We start from the raw sequence: 21411 nt of genomic DNA, 5'->3' as shown, positions 1-21411 counted from the left end.
GATTGAGTGCGTTCTACTTGTGTCCACGTGCCGACCGACAAGTGGTATCAGCTCACTCCCTAACTCCGTAGTCTACTCAGTACACAACACTAGCATCAAAGTCGTCCTAACCTCTGTTTGTTCTTTTGTTTTCCTTCCTCAGTCGACAGTACTTACCAGTACACATGTACAACAATGCACCATCTCTTATTATGATTTATGTCATTGAAATAAGCTCATTATAACATACAAGTAGCATGTTACGACACTCAATATACAGTTATAAGATACAGCAGCTTCATATACATGTAACTTTGATATCTTATTCTACTTTCCGTAAAATAATCTTTCCACCTTTTGGGCAGAAAGAAAACTGCGAGAGAATTTAATTGATGGCACTTTGCCATCTTGATATTTAAATTAGAATCAAATATATTTACATGTTTTGTGAGATATATCGGCTGTTATAAAACATCGTGGGCGTTTTTTCAGCAAGTCGTTATCTGATATAAATCCTGATATAGATTGCTTCATTAAATATAAAGGTCGGTTTATACCTGATAACGTGGGATCGTATTACGGATTTTCCGGACATGAATAGTTATTTTAATGATAAGTTGGTCCTTCGTTTGTCCAGCACGATTACGATCGATAAGACAGACAAATGTTAGGGGAAAGTTACCTCACCTAACTATCACGACCACTTTTTGAAACTTGGAGCGGAAAAAATTTATGTAAGAATACTTTGTTTATATTTGTTGTGTTGACAGTAAAATATTTTGAAATGGAAATTGATTCTTTAAATGGAGGAATTTTTGACGTTCCGGTCGTTAAGTTGTACATGTACCGGGCCTAGCCTATCGCGATTGCATCGGCCGCGCAGAGATTCCGGACAAAATGCAGAACATGCAGACGGGTATGTTATAAACACTGGTACACCAGAAACGTAATCATGTTATTGTCTGTGTAATACGTAGTGTGTGTTTGTATGGGGAATTGATTACATAACTTCGATCGCTTATTTCCTTTCGAATTATCCGTATCAAATTGGCATTGTACCGTTTTCCGGCTTTTACTTTTAGAAGGCACCGATTGACGTTAACAGTGTTTTAGCTCGTTGGTCATTGAGCGTAGACATTAAGAGCAGACATTGTTCTTGCTAATTAACTTCTTAAATAACATGTTTTACTTAAAAATACTAATGATGCTGAGCCTTTTAACCAGAAAATTACTCAGTCCAATAATACGTGTCCGGTGGAACATTGGATGTCGGCACCACTATTCGTAAGATTAAACCGGCAATCTTCGATTTGGGATGCTAAAGTTACCGACGTCAATTGTTAGAACCGATGTTTGGTCTTTGTATTTATCGTTGCGTGTTTCATTTTCATCCAAGTTGGAATAAAGATGGCCCCACGGATGCTTGAAGTCGTTCTTTTAAATGTTCTGTCCTTTTTTCACAAAAGGAAACAATTTACGGAAGGTTTCATTCCAATTTTCACATGATTGGTTTTGACCTTGATCAGATGAATGTCAACCATTACAAATCTCTCTAACCTATACGGAGAGGGCCAATCTCGCTATACCTCTCGGTCCCCTGAGATATCTGTTTGTTTTAGAGGGAGGGCAGACTCCACAATTTATATGTTGTTTCCAAACGTAAAAATTAGTGCAAAATAGATTTTACCCAAAATTCTGGTCCGTTCCTGAAGGAGAGAGACAGCGTTACCAAACTAAATGAAAACAAAAACAACAATAGCCCGAAATCCAGTTACATTAATTTACTCCTTTATAAATACGTAAGTGAAATCTAAAGTTCAGATCAATTTCATGACTAAGTTCCGTTATTACACGTGATCACCCAGGAGGATACTCTGTCACGTGTCGACATTACGTTCAGTTACGATGTTGACATCAAAACAAAATCCAAATTGTTCCCAACAAACAACAACAATGCACGTGTCGACAACTCCAGGATAATAACACCAGATGTATTTCCTTAATTCTTTCATGCAACAATTTTGTACTCGAAAATATCAAACCACCATTGTTGTCTAAGTATATACTGGTAATTAACTGCATAATTTACTGTCCGCTGAATTACGTAATTAATATCGAAATTTCCCTCCGCGCTACGGCGCAGATACCTATTTATCAACGTATACCAATATCTTATCTATGCATCAAGTGCACATTGTACACTCAAATTAACAGTGGAAATACCCCAAACTAAGTATGGTCAGTTTTCTACCAATCCTCGTTATTCTTCTTTAAATATATCAATACGATAAAATGGCAGTGTCTTTGAAAGTCAGTTTTCTTCCGAATAAACGACCGCTATGAGCACGAATGGTCAAAGTTTATTAAATAGCAGCGATCGATATAAAACAAAATCTGTTTTTAGACCATTTTCGGCTTTTCTCTATCCCACACTCGGAACGGACATTTAGTTTAGCACAAACGTTTAATTTGATGAGCACTAGTTCAATAACCTCCACTACGACCGGCAGCCATCTTGGAATCAGGTGTACGAACTCTGAGGTCGATCACCAACCCTCCTTCCTCATCACTGGACGAGTCCTCTATCCGGCCTATCACCAGCTGACTACCCCCATCATCGGAACGTCTCTCAGAACGACGAAGATCCCCAACGCAACTGTACTGCACGGTCCTGTCCTTGAGGACATGAGTGATGTCATCAGGCGCTGATTGGCGACTGTCGACACTGGAGGATCGCGAGGAGAGATCTTCGTCACTAAGTGTGTGCTGTGGGAACACGGGACGTTGGTTAACATCAGCAATAGGCGTGTGGGCTTTCGGTGGGAACTCGAACAGTTTGCTGAAGGTGGGACTTCCGGGAGACCATAGTGGCGACTTCAACTCTCCGAAAAGCGTGTCTCCATGGTAACTGTGATAGTCAAACGGTCTAGGAATGGAGACAGCGGCGGGTATGTAGCTAGCTGGGTAGAAATACGGGAATGGATGGTAAGGTCCGATATCAGATGGGTGGTGATCTAGTTCAGCCTTTGGTACTGGTTTAACAGGTCGTTGGACGGGCGAGAATGACGCACTTCCGGAGGAAATAGACGAGGAAAGAGAGTCGCAGGATACGTCTGTAGGTGGTGAATCGATCGCTGCCTGTCTGCTTCGTTTGGCACGAGCTCGTCGGTTTTGGAACCAAACCTGTCAAAAAAACATGAGATATATAACGACAGCATATTACATGTGTATTTCGTAATTATAGTGAATGTACGTTTGATAGGCAAGGTATTTAAGCAGAATTTTCTATAAATGACAGGAATAAAATGGACAGACATGGCATTTGCCTACAAAGTATACAAATCTCCTTTGTATCAATGGGGATGACGGACGGATAATGGACAGACATAATGGTACGACTTTGTATAAAATATCGTGCCATAATATCCGTCCCTCATACGACCACCTATTTAATCGAAGAAGACGAATCCTGGACAGTCACGCCTATTAGGAAGACTATCCCGATACACACTTGTGGAGTCGACAGACGGACGGATAATGGACAGACATAATGGTACGACTTTGTATAAATATCGTGCCATAATATCCGTCCTTCATACGACCACCTTTTTAAAATTTCATATTTGATCGTGGTTTATGTTGAGAATGACGGATGTATGATGGACAGACGTGATGACACGACTTTGTATAAAATGTCGTGCCATAATTTCCGTCCTCCATACAACCTCATTTTCTGTCTCATTTATTTGAGGAAGGACAGTGGACAGACATCCGTCACAGATAGGACTGACGTTCAGGACGGACGTATGATGGACAGACGTGATGACACGACTTTGTATAAAATGTCGTGCCATAATTTCCGTCCTCCATACAACCCCCTTTTCTGTCTTATTTATTTGAGGAAGGACAGTGGACAGACATCCGTAACAGACAGGATTGGCGTTCATGACGGACGTATAACGGACAGACATGATGATACGACTTCAGAGTGAAATGTCGTACCATAATTTCCGTCCAACATACAACCATTAACTTCTCTATGGACAGGAAACGGACGCACATGTAGAGTGGTAGACTGGTGACGGACAGACTTGGGTAGTAAGACTGGTGACGGACAGACTTGGGTGGTAGACTGGTCTGGTGGTAGACTGGTGACGGACAGACTTGGGTAGTAGACTGGGGATGAACAGACTAAGTATGTTGGGAGGTTATTTAATAGACAGACCTGTTGTCACAGTTTTATATAAAACACCGTGCCATAATATCCGTCCTTCATACAGAACCACTTTAGGAGGAATGGAATGGTGTTTAATGGGCGGACGTTATAGTACAAATCATGCCTTATCCTACATAAACCATTCTGTACCACACCGCACAGGACGCGCGGACAGACAGTTTTAGCTTAGGCCGGATATCAGGTGGGAATGACATGTTTGATGGACAGGCACTAATGGATCTTTATCTTATGTTGAGAATAACGGACGTATGATGGACAGACATGATGATACGACTTTGTATGAAAGGTCGTGCCATAATTTCCGTCCTCCATACAACCCCCTTTTCTGTCTTATTTATTTGAGGAAGGACAGTGGACAGACATCCGTCACAGATAGGACTGACGTTTATGACGGACGTATAACGGACAGACATAATGATACGACTTCAGAGTGAAATGTCGTGCCATAACTTCCGTCCAACATACAACCTAATGTTACAGTATATTAAAGATGGCTGCCGGACAGAACGGTATTTTATCTGTAGAATAACGGACCTACATAACGGACAAACAAAAAATGAAATGTCTCTCTGTCCGTTTAATAATCAGAAGACACTTTGTGAAAATTGATATTCCATAATTCCTGTACATGTACAAATATTTATTTCTGAGGAAGAGCGGACGCGGTCAAACATATGCTATCAGTTTGATTTGTGGAATGACAGACGGATAATGGACAGACATAATGGTACGACTTTGTATAAATATCGTGCCGTAATATCCGTCCCTCATACGACCACCTTTTTCGTTATAAACTGAAGTACAGTTAACCTTAACAACTCAGGAAGTCGGACGTAGTTAGTTTTCGTGTACAACTAAAAATAGTGAAGTGAAACCAAGCTAAGCACATGATATAGATGGCCAGTATTTACGACACAGAATCTAAATTACCTAAGATAGTAACATTTGTATATATATACGTCAAGTTAAATATCATAATATTAATTACCGATATATACCTATATGTATATATTAATTACCTACCTGTATATATATATTAATTACCTATATACCTGTATATACAATGTATATACATTAATTACCTATATATACCTGTATATATATATTAATTACCTATATATACCTGTATTTAAGGATCACTGTGGACATCTGTGTTGTCCCACTGCTGGTGGTGTTCTGACCTTAGCTGTATAATTTTACCTATTTATATCTACAGTCGGAGTTTTTACTCATCTCTATAATTATATCCTCGAGAATACTCAACTCGTCATGGTGTGAACCTTATTTAATTGTCACCTTAATTACAGTGCCGACATATTGTTTTGACTCGCTGGGGAGACCTGGTTTTGTTTGGTTTAGATATACTACTCAACTCTCACCTGCTTTAATAAAATTACGAAAGGTTGAGTTGAGACTTCAATAAATAAAAGTACTGGTTTGAATCATTGGGTGGTTTTTAACGTTTGTTTTGTTCCGGTATTTGATAAACTTTGATGGGGAGTGAACATTATGAAGTGGAGTTATGACATGCGGTCTACCTGGCTTCACGGCACACGGTAAGCAATACGTCTGTGATATTTAAATTCAATTCAGTTTTAATTTCTCAAGTTTGATAACTTATTAAACATCTACAAATACCAACTTACAAGTTTATACAAGTAGGTTCCTACGCTATATGTTATAGTATTTATTGGTTAACTGTAATACATATGTACTAATATGTTCAGCTTCAGAATCGTACATCTTAATCTTAAATACCAAATCCAAACACAACAGTTAGAGAACGAGATTAGATATTACATTTTCTCAACAGAGATATAAAAAAGGACCAACCGTATTACTATAACTCTAGACACAGATATAAAACAGGACGAACCGTATTATTATAACACTACACACAGATATAAAACAGGACGAACCGTATTACTATAACTCTACACACAGATATAAAACAGGACGAACCGTATTACTATAACTCTACACACAGATATAAAACAGGACGAACCGTATTACTATAACTACACAGATATAAAACAGGACGAACCGTATTACTATAACTACACAGATATAAAACAGGACGAACCGTATTACTATAACTCTACACACAGATATAAAACAGGACGAACCGTATTACTATAACTACACACAGATATAAAACAGGACGAACCGTATTACTATAACTCTACACACAGATATAAAACAGGACGAACCGTATTACTATAACTCTACACAGATATAAAACAGGACGAACCGTATTACTATAACTCTACACACAGATATAAAACAGGACGAACCGTATTACTATAACTCTACAGACAGATATAAAACAGGATGAACCGTATTACTATAACTCTACACAGATATAAAACAGGACGAACCGTATTACTATAACTCTACACAGATATAAAACAGGACGAACCGTATTACTATAACTCTACACAGATATAAAACAGGACGAACCGTATTACTATAACTCTACACACAGATATAAAACAGGACGAACCGTATTACTATAACTCTACACAGATATAAAACAGGACGAACCGTATTACTATAACTCTACAGATATAAAACAGGACCAACCGTATTACTATAACTCTACACACAGATATAAAACAGGACGAACCGTATTACTATAACTCTACACAGATATAAAACAGGACGAACCGTATTACTATAACTACACAGATATAAAACAGGACGAACCGTATTACTATAACTACACAGATATAAAACAGGACGAACCGTATTACTATAACTACACAGATATAAAACAGTACGAACCGTATTATTATAACTACACAGATATAAAACAGGACGAACCGTATTATTATAACTCTACACACAGATATAAAACAGGACGAACCGTATTACTATAACTCTACACAGATATAAAACAGGACGAACCGTATTACTATAACTCTACACACAGATATAAAACAGGACGAACCGTATTATTATAACTCTACACACAGATATAAAACAGGACGAACCGTATTACTATAACTACACAGATATAAAACAGGACGAACCGTATTACTATAACTCTACACACAGATATAAAACAGGACGAACCGTATTACTATAACTACACAGATATAAAACAGGACGAACCGTATTACTATAACTCTACACACAGATATAAAACAGGACGAACCGTATTACTATAACTCTACACAGATGTAAAACAGGACGAACCGTATTACTATAACTCTACACAGATATAAAACAGGACGAACCGTATTACTATAACTCTACACATATATAAAACAGGACGAACCGTATTACTATAACTACACACAGATATAAAACAGGACGAACCGTATTACTATAACTCTACACAGATATAAAACAGGACGAAACGTATTACTATAACTCTACACACAGATATAAAACAGGACGAACGTATTACTATAACTCTACACACAGATATAAAACAGGACGAACCGTATTACTATAACTCTACACAGATATAAAACAGGACGAACCGTATTACTATAACTCTACACAGATATAAAACAGGACGAACCGTATTACTATAACTCTACACAGATATAAAACAGGACGAACCGTATTACTATAACTCTACACACAGATATAAAACAGGACGAACCGTATTACTATAACTACACAGATATAAAACAGGACGAACCGTATTACTATAACTCTACACAGATATAAAACAGGACGAACCGTATTACTATAACTACACAGATATAAAACAGGACGAACCGTATTACTATAACTCTACACACAGATATAAAACAGGACGAACCGTATTACTATAACTCTACACAGATGTAAAACAGGACGAACCGTATTACTATAACTCTACACAGATATAAAACAGGACGAACCGTATTACTATAACTCTACACAGATATAAAACAGGACGAACCGTATTACTATAACTCTACACAGATATAAAACAGGACGAACCGTATTACTATAACTACACACAGATATAAAACAGGACGAACCGTATTACTATAACTCTACACAGATATAAAACAGGACAAACCGTATTACTATAACTACACAGATATAAAACAGGACGAACCGTATTACTATAACTCTACACAGATATAAAACAGGACGAACCGTATTACTATAACTACACAGATATAAAACAGGACGAACCGTATTACTATAACTCTTCACAGATATAAAACAGGACGAACCGTATTACTATAACTCTACACAGATATAAAACAGGACGGACCGTATTACTATAACTCTACACACAGATATAAAACAGGACGAACCGTATTACTATAACTCTACACACAGATATAAAACAGGACGAACCGTATTATTATAACTCTACACACAGATATAAAACAGGACGAACCGTATTACTATAACTACACAGATATAAAACAGGACGAACCGTATTACTATAACTCTACACACAGATATAAAACAGGACGAACCGTATTACTATAACTACACAGATATAAAACAGGACGAACCGTATTACTATAACTCTACACAGATATAAAACAGGACGAACCGTATTACTATAACTCTACAGATATAAAACAGGACGAACCGTATTACTATAACTACACAGATATAAAACAGGACGAACCGTATTACTACAACTCTACACAGATATAAAACAGGACGAACCGTATTACTATAACTACACAGATATAAAACAGGACGAACCGTATTACTATAACTCTACACACAGATATAAAACAGGACGAACCGTATTACTATAACTCTCCACAGATATAAAACAGGACGAACCGTATTACTATAACTACACAGATATAAAACAGGACGAACCGTATTACTATAACTCTACACACAGATATAAAACAGGACGAACCGTATTACTATAACTCTACACAGATATAAAACAGGACGAACCGTATTACTATAACTACACAGATATAAAACAGGACGAACCGTATTACTATAACTCTACACACAGATATAAAACAGGACGAACCGTATTACTATAACTCTACACAGATATAAAACAGGACGAACCGTATTACTATAACTACACAGATATAAAACAGGACGAACCGTATTACTATAACTCTACACACAGATATAAAACAGGACGAACCGTATTACTATAACTCTACACAGATATAAAACAGGACGAACCGTATTACTATAACTACACAGATATAAAACAGGACGAACCGTATTACTATAACTCTACACAGATATAAAACAGGACGAACCGTATTACTATAACTACACAGATATAAAACAGGGCGAACCGTATTACTATAACTACACAGATATAAAACAGGATGAACCGTATTACTATAACTCTACAGATATAAAACAGGACGAACCGTATTACTATAACTCTACACACAGATATAAAACAGGACGAACCGTATTACTATAACTCTACACAGATATAAAACAGGACGAACCGTATTACTATAACTACACAGATATAAAACAGGACGAACCGTATTACTATAACTACACAGATATAAAACAGGATGAACCGTATTACTATAACTCTACAGATATAAAACAGGACGAACCGTATTACTATAACTCTACACACAGATATAAAACAGGACGAACCGTATCACTATAACTACACACAGATATAAAACAGGACGAACCGTATTACTATAACTACACAGATATAAAACAGGACGAACCGTATTACTATAACTCTACACAGATATAAAACAGGACGAACCGTATTACTACAACTCTACAGATATAAAACAGGACGAACCGTATTACTATAACTCTACACAGATATAAAACAGGACGAACCGTATTACTATAACTCTACACACAGATATAAAACAGGACGAACCGTATTACTATAACTACACAGATATAAAACAGGACGAACCGTATTACTATAACTCTACACAGATATAAAACAGGACGAACCGTATTACTATAACTACACAGATATAAAACAGGACGAACCGTATTACTATAACTCTACACACAGATATAAAACAGGACGAACCGTATTACTATAACTACACAGATATAAAACAGGACGAACCGTATTACTATAACTACACAGATATAAAACAGGACGAACCGTATTACTATAACTCTACACAGATATAAAACAGGACGAACCGTATTACTATAACTCTACACATATATAAAACAGGACGAACCGTATTACTATAACTACACAGATATAAAACAGGACGAACCGTATTACTATAACTCTACACAGATATAAAACAGGACGAACCGTATTACTATAACTCTACACAGATATAAAACAGGACGAACTGTATTACTATAACTACACAGATATAAAACAGGACGAACCGTATTACTATAACTGTACACACAGATATAAAACAGGACGAACCGTATTACTATAACTCTACACAGATATAAAACAGGACGAACCGTATTACTATAACTACACAGATATAAAACAGTACGAACCGTATTACTATAACTCTACACAGATATAAAACAGGACGAACCGTATTACTATAACTCTACAGATATAAAACAGGACGAACCGTATCACTATAACTCTACACAGATATAAAACAGGACGAACTGTATTACTATAACTACACAGATATAAAACAGGACGAACCGTATTACTATAACTACACAGATATAAAACAGGACGAACCGTATTACTATAACTCTACACAGATATAAAACAGGACGAACTGTATTACTATAACTCTACACACAGATATAAAACAGGACCAACCGTATTACTATAACTACACAGATATAAAACAGGACGAACCGTATTACTATAACTCTACACACAGATATAAAACAGGACGAACCGTATTACTATAACTCTACACACAGATATAAAACAGGACGAACCGTATTACTATAACTCTACACAGATATAAAACAGGACGAACTGTATTACTATAACTCTACACACAGATATAAAACAGGACGAACCGTATTACTATAACTCTACACAGATATAAAACAGGACGAACCGTATTACTATAACTACACAGATATAAAACAGGACGAACCGTATTACTATAACTACACAGATATAAAACAGGACGAACCGTATTACTATAACTCTACACACAGATATAAAACAGGACGAACCGTATTATTATAACTCTACAGATATAAAACAGGACGAACCGTATTACTATAACTCTACACAGATATAAAACAGGACGAACCGTATTACTATAACTACACAGATATAAAACAGGACGAACCGTATTACTATAACTACACAGATATAAAACAGGACGAACCGTATTACTATAACTCTACACACAGATATAAAACAGGACGAACCGTATTACTATAACTCTACACACAGATATAAAACAGGACGAACCGTATTACTATAACTCTACACAGATATAAAACAGGACGAACCGTATTACTATAACTCTACACACAGATATAAAACAGGACGAACCGTATTACTATAACTCTACACAGATATAAAACAGGACGAACCGTATTACTATAACTACACAGATATAAAACAGGACGAACCGTATTACTATAACTCTACACAGATATAAAACAGGACGAACCGTATTACTATAACTACACAGATATAAAACAGGACGAACCGTATTACTATAACTACACAGATATAAAACAGGACGAACCGTATTACTATAACTCTACACAGATATAAAACAGGACGAACCGTATTACTATAACTCTACAGATATAAAACAGGACGAACCGTATTACTATAACTCTACACAGATATAAAACAGGACGAACCGTATTACTATAACTCTACACAGATATAAAACAGGACGAACCGTATTACTATAACTACACAGATATAAAACAGGACGAACCGTATTACTATAACTCTATACAGATATAAAACAGGACGAACCGTATTACTATAACTCTACACACAGATATAAAACAGGACGAACCGTATTATTATAACTACACATATATAAAACAGGACGAACCGTATTACTATACCTACACAGATATAAAACAGGACGAACCGTATTACTATAACTCTACACAGATATAAAACAGGACGAACCGTATTACTATAACTCTACACAGATATAAAACAGGACGAACCGTATTACTATAACTCTACAGATATAAAACAGGACGAACCGTATTACTATAACTACACAGATATAAAACAGGACGAACCGTATTACTATAACTGTACACAGATATAAAACAGGACGAACCGTATTACTATAACTCTACAGATATAAAACAGGACGAACCGTATTACTATAACTACCCAGATATAAAACAGGACGAACCGTATTACTATAACTCTACACAGATATAAAACAGGACGAACCGTATTACTATAACTCTACACACAGATATAAAACAGGACGAACCGTATTACTATAACTACACAGATATAAAACAGGACGAACCGTATTACTATAACTCTACACACAGATATAAAACAGGACGAACCGTATTACTATAACTCTAGACACAGATATAAAACAGGACGAACCGTATTACTATAACTCTACACACAGATATAAAACAGGACGAACCGTATTACTATAACTCTACACAGATATAAAACAGGACGAACCGTATTACTATAACTCTACACACAGATATAAAACAGGACGAACCGTATTACTATAACTCTACACACAGATATAAAACAGGACCAACCGTATTACTATAACTCTTCATGTGTAATTGTTATTCATGTTGGCAGGTGACGTCTGTTTTTTGTTTTTATATGATGTCACGGCTTGTTTTAAAAGAATACGATGGAATTTTACCTGGAAACGCTTGCTGATGATCGAACAAGCAGTATTATAGATTTAATAAGTAGGACAGTGGCGTAGGAAGCGAGGGGGGGGGGCAATTGCCCCACCATATTTTACAGTGGGGGGGGGGGGGGGGGGGGGGCAAACATATCTTTTTGCGCATGCGTACCTGAACTCTGGCCTCTTCCTCTCCTATAATGCCAGCTAACTTGGCGCGCTCGTACATGTCCGGATAAGAGTTGTGAGAGAATGCCAGTTCTAGGATGGACACAGCCTGGGGCGAGAAAATAGTCCTCGTGCGTCGCTTCCTTTTCCTGGAATTCTGTTCAAGGTCAAGGCGGACAGGACTGAATTGGTTGCCATCTAAACAATTAAACAAAGTATATGTATATTTCAAAGCAATACACTTGTTATCGAATTCCAAATAATGGTCTTTTTTTCTGGGAGTTCACAACCTAATGAGATAGTGCATTCACCCTACCTAACCAGGAGGGATATTGGCGCCCACAATGGATTCTCTACTTTTCCCTCCTTTCCTTTCTTCCCTTAATCATTTGTTAACATGAGAAACGTCTACAGGAAGTCAGAGAAACCTCTATAGTAAGTCAGGGGAACCTCTACAGGAAGTCAGGGGAACCTCTACAGGAAGTCAGGGGAACCTCTATAGGAAGTCAGGGGAACCTCTATAGGAAGTCAGGGGAACCTCTACAGGAAGTCAGGGGAACCTCTACAGGAAGTCAGGGGAACCTCTATAGTAAGTCAGAGAAACCTCTATAGTAAGTCAGGGGAACCTCTATAGTAAGTCAGGGGAACCTCTATAGTAAGTCAGAGAAACCTCTATAGGAAGCCAGGGGAACCTCTATAGGAAGTCAGGGGAACCTCTACAGGAAGTCAGGGGAAACCTCTATATAAGTCTCGGGTAGACTATACAGATAGACATGAGACATACTGCCCTTTCCACACTATCATACGAAGGGTAAGGCTTAAAATAATTATTTGACAAATCATTTTACCCAAAGCAACAATCTCGAAAGAAATCACGCTATACCAATCACACTCAACAGCTTTTATTGATTTTTTAAAAAAAAGGGACATAAATCCGTAAAATAATATGGATGAAAGAAAAAAGATCCCATAGCTGTTCGAGTCCATGTCGTAATGAGACATATGATGGTCCATATATGTGTATTGTACTATGATATATATGTATTATACTATGATATATATGTATTATTCTATGATATATATGTATTATACTATGATATATATGTATTATTCTATGATATATATGTATTATTCTATGGTATAGATGTATTATTCTATGATATATATGTATCATTCTATGGTATAGATGTATTATACTACGATATATATGTATTATTCTATGGTATAGATGTATTATACTATGATATATATGTATTATATTATGATATATATGTATTATATTATGATATATATGTATTGTACTATGATATATATGTATTATTCTATGATATATATGTATTATATGATATATATGTATTATACTATGATATATATGTATTATACTATGATATATATGTATTATACTATTATATATGTATTATTCTATGATATATATGTATTATACTATGATATATATGTATTATACTATGATATATATGTATTATACTATGATATATATGTATTATATTATGATATATATGTATTATACTATGATATATATGTATTATACTATGATATATATGTATTATACTATGATATATATGTATTATACTATGATATATATGTATTATACTATGATATATATGTATTATATTATGATATATATGTATTATACTATGATATATATGTATTATACTATGATATATATGTATTATACTATGATATATATGTATTATATTATATATATGTATTATACTATGATATATATGTATTATATTATGATATATATGTATTATACTATGATATATATGTATTATACTATGATATATATGTATTATACTATGATATATATGTATTATATTATGATATATATGTATTATACTATGATATATATGTATTATACTATGATATATATGTATTATACTATGATATATATGTATTATATTATGAATATATGTATTATACTTGATATATATGATTATACTATGATATATATGTATTATACTATGATATATATGTATTATACTATGATATATATGTATTATACTATGATATATATGTATTATACTATGATATATATGTATTATACTATGATAGATATGTATTATACTATTATATATGTATTATTCTATGATATATATGTATTATACTATGATATATATGTATATTATTATATGATATATGTATTATTCTTGATTATATGTTTCTTCTCTGTTCTCTTGTTTCTTGTCTATTGTATTCTCTTTTTATTGTTTATACCCGTTTTGTCTTTTTTGTTCATGTTTTCCCCTTTTTGTTTTATTGTTTTACGATGATCTTATTTTATTCCCTTTTTATTATTTTTGTAATACTATGATATATATGTATTATACTATGATATATATGTATTATACTATGATATATATGTATTATACTATGATATATATGTATTATACTATGATATATATGTATCATACTATGATATATATGTATCACACTATGATATATATGTATTATACTATGATATATATGTATTGTACTATGGTATATATGTATTATTCTATGATATATGTATTATACTATGATATATATGTATTATACTATGATATATATGTATTATATTATATATATATGTATTATATTATGATATATATGTATTATACTATGATATATATGTATTATACTATGATATATATGTATTATATTATGATATATATGTATTATTCTATGATATATATGTATTATTCTATGATATATATGCATTATATTATGATATATATGTATTATTCTATGATATATATGTATTATATTATGATATATATGTATTATTCTATGATATATATGTATTATACTATGATATATATGTATTATTCTATGATATATATGTATTATTCTATGATATATATGTATTATATGATATACATATATGTATTATACTATGATATATATGTATTATTCTATGATATATATGTATTATACTATGATATATATGTATTATACTATGATATATATGTATTATATGATATATATGTATTATACTATGATATATATGTATTATACTATGGTATATATGTATTATTCTATGATATATATGTATTATACTATGATATATATATATTATACTATGATATATATGTATTATATTATATATATATGTATTATATTATGATATATATGTATTATACTATGATATATATGTATTATACTATGATATATATGTATTATATTATGATATATATGTATTATACTATGATATATATGTATTATATTATGATATATATGTATTATTCTATGATATATATGTATTATACTATGATATATATGTATTATACTATGATATATATGTATTATTCTATGGTATATATACTGTATTGTACTACGATGATATATAAACCGTGGGTTTGACGTTAGTGCTAAGTCCCTGTGACAATAACTACATAAACCTGTTGTAAGTTAGTCCGTGTGACTATAACTACAGAAATATGTTGTACGTTAGTCCGTGTGACAATAACTACAGAAATATGTTGTACGTTAGTCCCTGTGACAATAACTACATAAACCTGTTGTAAGTTAGTCCGTGTGACAATAACTACAGAAATATGTTGTAAGTTAGTCCGTGTGACTATAACTACAGAAATATGTTGTACGTTAGTCCGTGTGACAATAACTACAGAAATATGTTGTACGTTAGTCCGTGTGACAATAACTACAGAAATATGTTGTACGTTAGTCCGTGTGACAATAACTACAGAAATCTGTTGTAAGTTAGTCCGTGTGACAATAACTACAGAAATCTGTTGTAAGTTAGTCCGTGTGACTATAACTACAGAAATCTGTTGTAAGTTAGTCCGTGTGACTATAACTACAGAAATCTGTTGTACGTTAGTCCGTGTGACAATAACTACAGAAATATGTTGTACGTTAGTCCGTGTGACAATAACTACAGAAATATGTTGTAAGTTAGTCCGTGTGACAATAACTACAGAAATCTGTTGTACGTTAGTCCGTGTGACAATAACTACAGAAATCTGTTGTACGTTAGTCCGTGTGACTATAACTACAGAAATCTGTTGTAAGTTAGTCCGTGTGACAATAACTACAGAAATCTGTTGTACGTTAGTCCCTGTGACAATAACTACAGAAATCTGTTGTAAGTTAGTCCGTGTGACTATAACTACAGAAATGTGTTGTAACTTGATGTACTATCGTGTCTATATAATATTATCTATTTCGGTGGGAGACAGTTTAGATTTCCGCGTTCCATCCCCCTTTTTACCCTGGTGAGTCAGTCGTACCAGATACTTGGGTTACAAAATGTAGGTTAGACTTGTTATGAAATGAAATTTCTATATCCGCTCCCAAGTATATGATTTGGACATGTTTACCTTGTAAGTGTTTATAGTCCCTCGTATTACTAATATCACGAGTGTAGTACAACGCACAATTACTGACTTCGTAAATAAGTCAAGATATTATTTCCGTAAACAGAAATAAATAGCTCTGGTAATATAAGGCACTCATTATTATGTGTCTTATTTTACAGCGTCCAATACGTAGTAACCGATTTTTGTTTTGTACCTCTTTTCGACAAACGAGTTAATTTCCCTAGCATCATTTATAGAACCAGGGTCGGAAGCCAGGAATTCATCCTCCTTACAAAATGTCACATCACACAGCTCCCTAAATTCGTCCTGAAGTTTTAACATAAGTTCTTTTACAAAAATTGGAATACACACGATGGAAGATGGGATCTGACGCAGAGATCAGGTTATATAATCGTCTTGTTTTTTGTATAAAGGAAAGTTTAAACTAAATTATCAATGGAAGAATAGAAGATAGGATAAATGTATATCTGAATTCGCAAGACTTTAAATCTGCTACTTCCTGAAAATATAAAAGATTACTTATTAGAGAGAAAGAAATCATTAACGAGGATACAGTTTACGTTTAGAATCTGATTGGATATGTTTGATCGAAACAATAAAACTTTCGAACATAAGAAACTTAAGTTGAAGATAATAAAAGGAATAAGAAATTAAAGGATGACAATGAATAGGAAAGATAAAAGCAAACGGGAAAGTATCAACAAAACTTTGGTTTATTTTGTTTAACAACCTATTAATAACAGCCAGGGTCATTTTAGGACGTGACTGGTTTAGGAGGTGGAGGAAAGCCGGAGTACCTGAAGAATAACCACCGGCCTATAGTCAGTACCAGACGTCATAACGTGTCAGGACAATTTTTTTCCGGATAAGAATAATTTTATTTTTCCCGTCAATAGGGCACCTTAACCACTCGGCCACCGCGGCATCTAACAAAACATTTTTTCGTGAAATTATATTTTGCATAACAGATTTTTAACATATTTACATTTCTCAAGATAAAGGAATTTCAATGAATTGTTTACATTAACTATTTCATACAAAATTGAAAATAATCAAATTTGGAAACTTTGACGGAATATGCCATTTCTGCAAAACAGAAGATACGCTTTGAATGCAGTATATTGGTCGAAAGTCGAAATGTGGAGATATTTCTAGGTATATATTGATATTGAAATATTAACAGCAAACAAAAGGTCGTTATTATTTCATAATGTGAGAGGTAATGTTCTCCCCAAAAAATCCTACCAAGATTGGTTAATTCAATACTGAATATCAAAACGACGGACAAACGTAGTCTCTGATAAACTGTTGACTAGGTATGAAATTCGGAAATAAGTGTACCATGTTCCACGAAAAATGGGAGAGGAAATCTTCAGGAAAAAAGTACAAGTTATAAATCTCTTCCCTACACGAAAACGGTATGAGTATATTATATAGTTCATCCTTGTAATTACGTATAATTCTATCCTGGAGTTTTTATAAGTTGCACTGATTTATATATAAGTTGTACGGACTTATATAAGATGTACGGACTTATATAAGATGTACGGCTTTATATAAGATGTACGGCTTTATATAAGATGTACGGATTTATATAAGTTGTAAAACTTGTTCCCGAATCCAATTTGAGCATTATCATTGCTGTATGTAATGTAGAACTTCGCCGAAATGAAATTAAATTTATATTAAATCTTTAGGTTAACTTTATCAGTACGTGTTGTTCCATATCATTTCATTTTATGTACACATAACACATATCACAGGCATTTTCTACATACTCACACATTTTGTCAAGATTTTCTTTTACATAATATATCTAAATGTCGTAAAAATTATGATAATGTCACGGTTGAAACAAAAACACGAAAACAATGACATAAACACGAAAACAATGACATAAACACGAAACAATGAGATAGCGTCTTAATTTCACATCTCAGAATTGGATGTGGTACGAAATAAACAGGGTGATCAAACACTAACCCTAACCCTAGCTCCAATTGAATTGGGTTCTAGCAAAACGTGTGTATTATCTGTAAGAGTTGTCTCCCCTAATAGCTGTGTAAACATTTAGAATTATCGGGGCTTCGTTATTCCAGAGACCTATATACTATATACTTTAGTATATAGGTCTCTGGTTATTCTTTATAAAAATATATACAAAAAAATATCAATTTTCAGATTTTAGATTTTTAGAGTAAGTACTACATTTTGTACACGTTAAAATCAGATATCCATCTGATGCCGTAGAAGTTTGAATCCATACTTGTTACACTATCAGCCTCCCTATCAGTTTGGTGGTGTATGTATTCGGATGCCAACCTGAGTAACACTTCCGGATATACCGATAAAAACAAACAAGAATGGTCAGTTTTGTCTCTGAGCGAGTATTTCTGGACGATTGAGAGCTATTTATAATCTTGTTAATCTGTAGTAGTAGGTATAATCTATTCCTATCGCAGTAGGTATTCCTATTGTATCACCGAAACAATACCATGCAGACTTAGGGATTTCACAAAATGACTACCTGTATTGTCTTGAATTTCCTATTACAAAACGTTTACTTATTTCAATACAGTAAATCGTTAATGATTGACTATTAAGGATTAACGTCAGAAACACACCTGTACCAGACACATATATACTGTATATATGTCTCTGCCTGTACGTACAGAAGTTCGGTTTGATATCAACGTTTTGTTCAGTTTCTGCTTAGACGAAGATAATTGAGATCCGGATAGATTGTTTTTACCTTAAAAAGAACTTGAACAATGACAACTGTATTGGACTATATTCAACAAATAAAGAATTGCCAAATTTCGGGTGGGGGGAGGGGGGCGACAAAACAAAATCGAAAATTATCTTTTTTTTTCAATGACACCATAAGTAGCGAGAGATAAAGACATTCAACTCAACGTATTTAATTATTGTCAATGCAAGGCCTTTGTTTCTGGGATAATTTCATATTAAAATTACGTGATGTTATAAGTTATCCCTTCTCATCAATTTCAACACTAATTTAGGACAGTGAAAAAAATGAACAATATTTTTATATTGAAGTAAGAATGCTTTGTTCCAAACTAGACACACGGCGCAGGATCTCAAGTATAAATATAGCTTTAAAATGTCCGACAATACCCTGGGATTAACAGTGAAAAAAATACTAAATATTGCCTGTTAACATGAAACTTTTTTTCGATGTGGAATGAATTCCGAAACGTTCTAATACTTCTCCGAATTACGGGCTTACATACAAATACAGATACAGATATTTTATTATAAGTATATACAATTGAAACGGTGTCCTCCGGGTCACGAAACACGCTTATTTCATTGTCCTTCACATCGATAATTTAATAATTCCCGAATCTTTTCAATTGAAATTTAAGTTTTTTTCGTGTATGTTCGTTTTTGCATTTGATTATAATTTAAAATCATAAAAACGCGTTTTGTAAACAGATATACCTGTTGTTTCGTGACCCCGAGTCTATTATAAATTGAAAATGCCTTACCTATACCTAGGATCTTCCTCATGGAGAAGTCGGTCTGAGAGGAACACATGATGACGTATAATATCCAAAGAATCACACAACAAAACTCCTTAAAACTCAAATCAAATATAAAGTATCTCCGCCAATACCAGATCTTTTTATCACCCAGATTTTGAGCAATTCTAATTTTGAGTAAATAGACCGATTTTCATTGGATCGCATTGATAAAAGTAAATAATAAAATAAACATAGGATATAAGTGTGTGTTTTATTACGGTGTTTAATTAACACTTTAATCGGTATACCTACATTTAGTGTCCCCATGACAATAGACTGTATACACTAATCGTTAAGTATATACCGAGGAAACCATAGACCTTTTACCTGTGTCAGGTGTATCAACACACAGCCGACGGGGTGGGGATGTTCACGGTCGACGGGGTAGAGATGTTCACGGCCGACTGGATAAAATCCCTCCT

General features: G+C 33.9%; 1 protein-coding gene across 1 annotated transcript; it reads right to left on the bottom strand.

Moving 5' to 3' along the window:
• Positions 1 to 1743: 1743 nt before the first annotated feature.
• Positions 1744 to 21105, bottom strand: LOC117331276 (homeobox protein prophet of Pit-1-like). Its single transcript, XM_033889882.1, has 3 exons — positions 20954 to 21105; positions 13103 to 13296; positions 1744 to 3162 (listed from the first exon to the last, which is right to left on the bottom strand). The coding sequence occupies exons 1-3, from the start codon at positions 21000 to 21002 to the stop codon at positions 2464 to 2466; spliced, it is 942 nt and encodes a 313-aa protein (XP_033745773.1). The 5' UTR covers positions 21003 to 21105; the 3' UTR covers positions 1744 to 2463.
• Positions 21106 to 21411: the final 306 nt, after the last annotated feature.

This window comes from Pecten maximus, chromosome 7 (genome assembly GCF_902652985.1).
Source record: "Pecten maximus chromosome 7, xPecMax1.1, whole genome shotgun sequence".
NCBI classification, from domain to species: Eukaryota; Metazoa; Mollusca; class Bivalvia; order Pectinida; family Pectinidae; genus Pecten; species Pecten maximus.
The sequence above is the reverse complement of the archived record's forward strand: the minus strand, read 5'-3'. Positions and strand labels throughout refer to the sequence as shown.

What these genes read in the sequence shown, in the direction of transcription:
- LOC117331276 (XM_033889882.1), bottom strand. Translation starts at nt 21,002, where the DNA reads ATGTGTTCCTCTCAGACCGACTTCTCCATGAGGAAGATCCTAGGTATA. An exon ending in GAGGAAGATCCTAGGTATAG is followed by an intron (nt 13,297 to 20,953) that starts GTAAGGCATTTT and finishes TTAATTGTTTAG; the next exon opens with ATGGCAACCAATTCAGTCCT. An exon ending in AGGAAGAGGCCAGAGTTCAG is followed by an intron (nt 3,163 to 13,102) that starts GTACGCATGCGC and finishes TTTTTTTGACAG; the next exon opens with GTTTGGTTCCAAAACCGACG.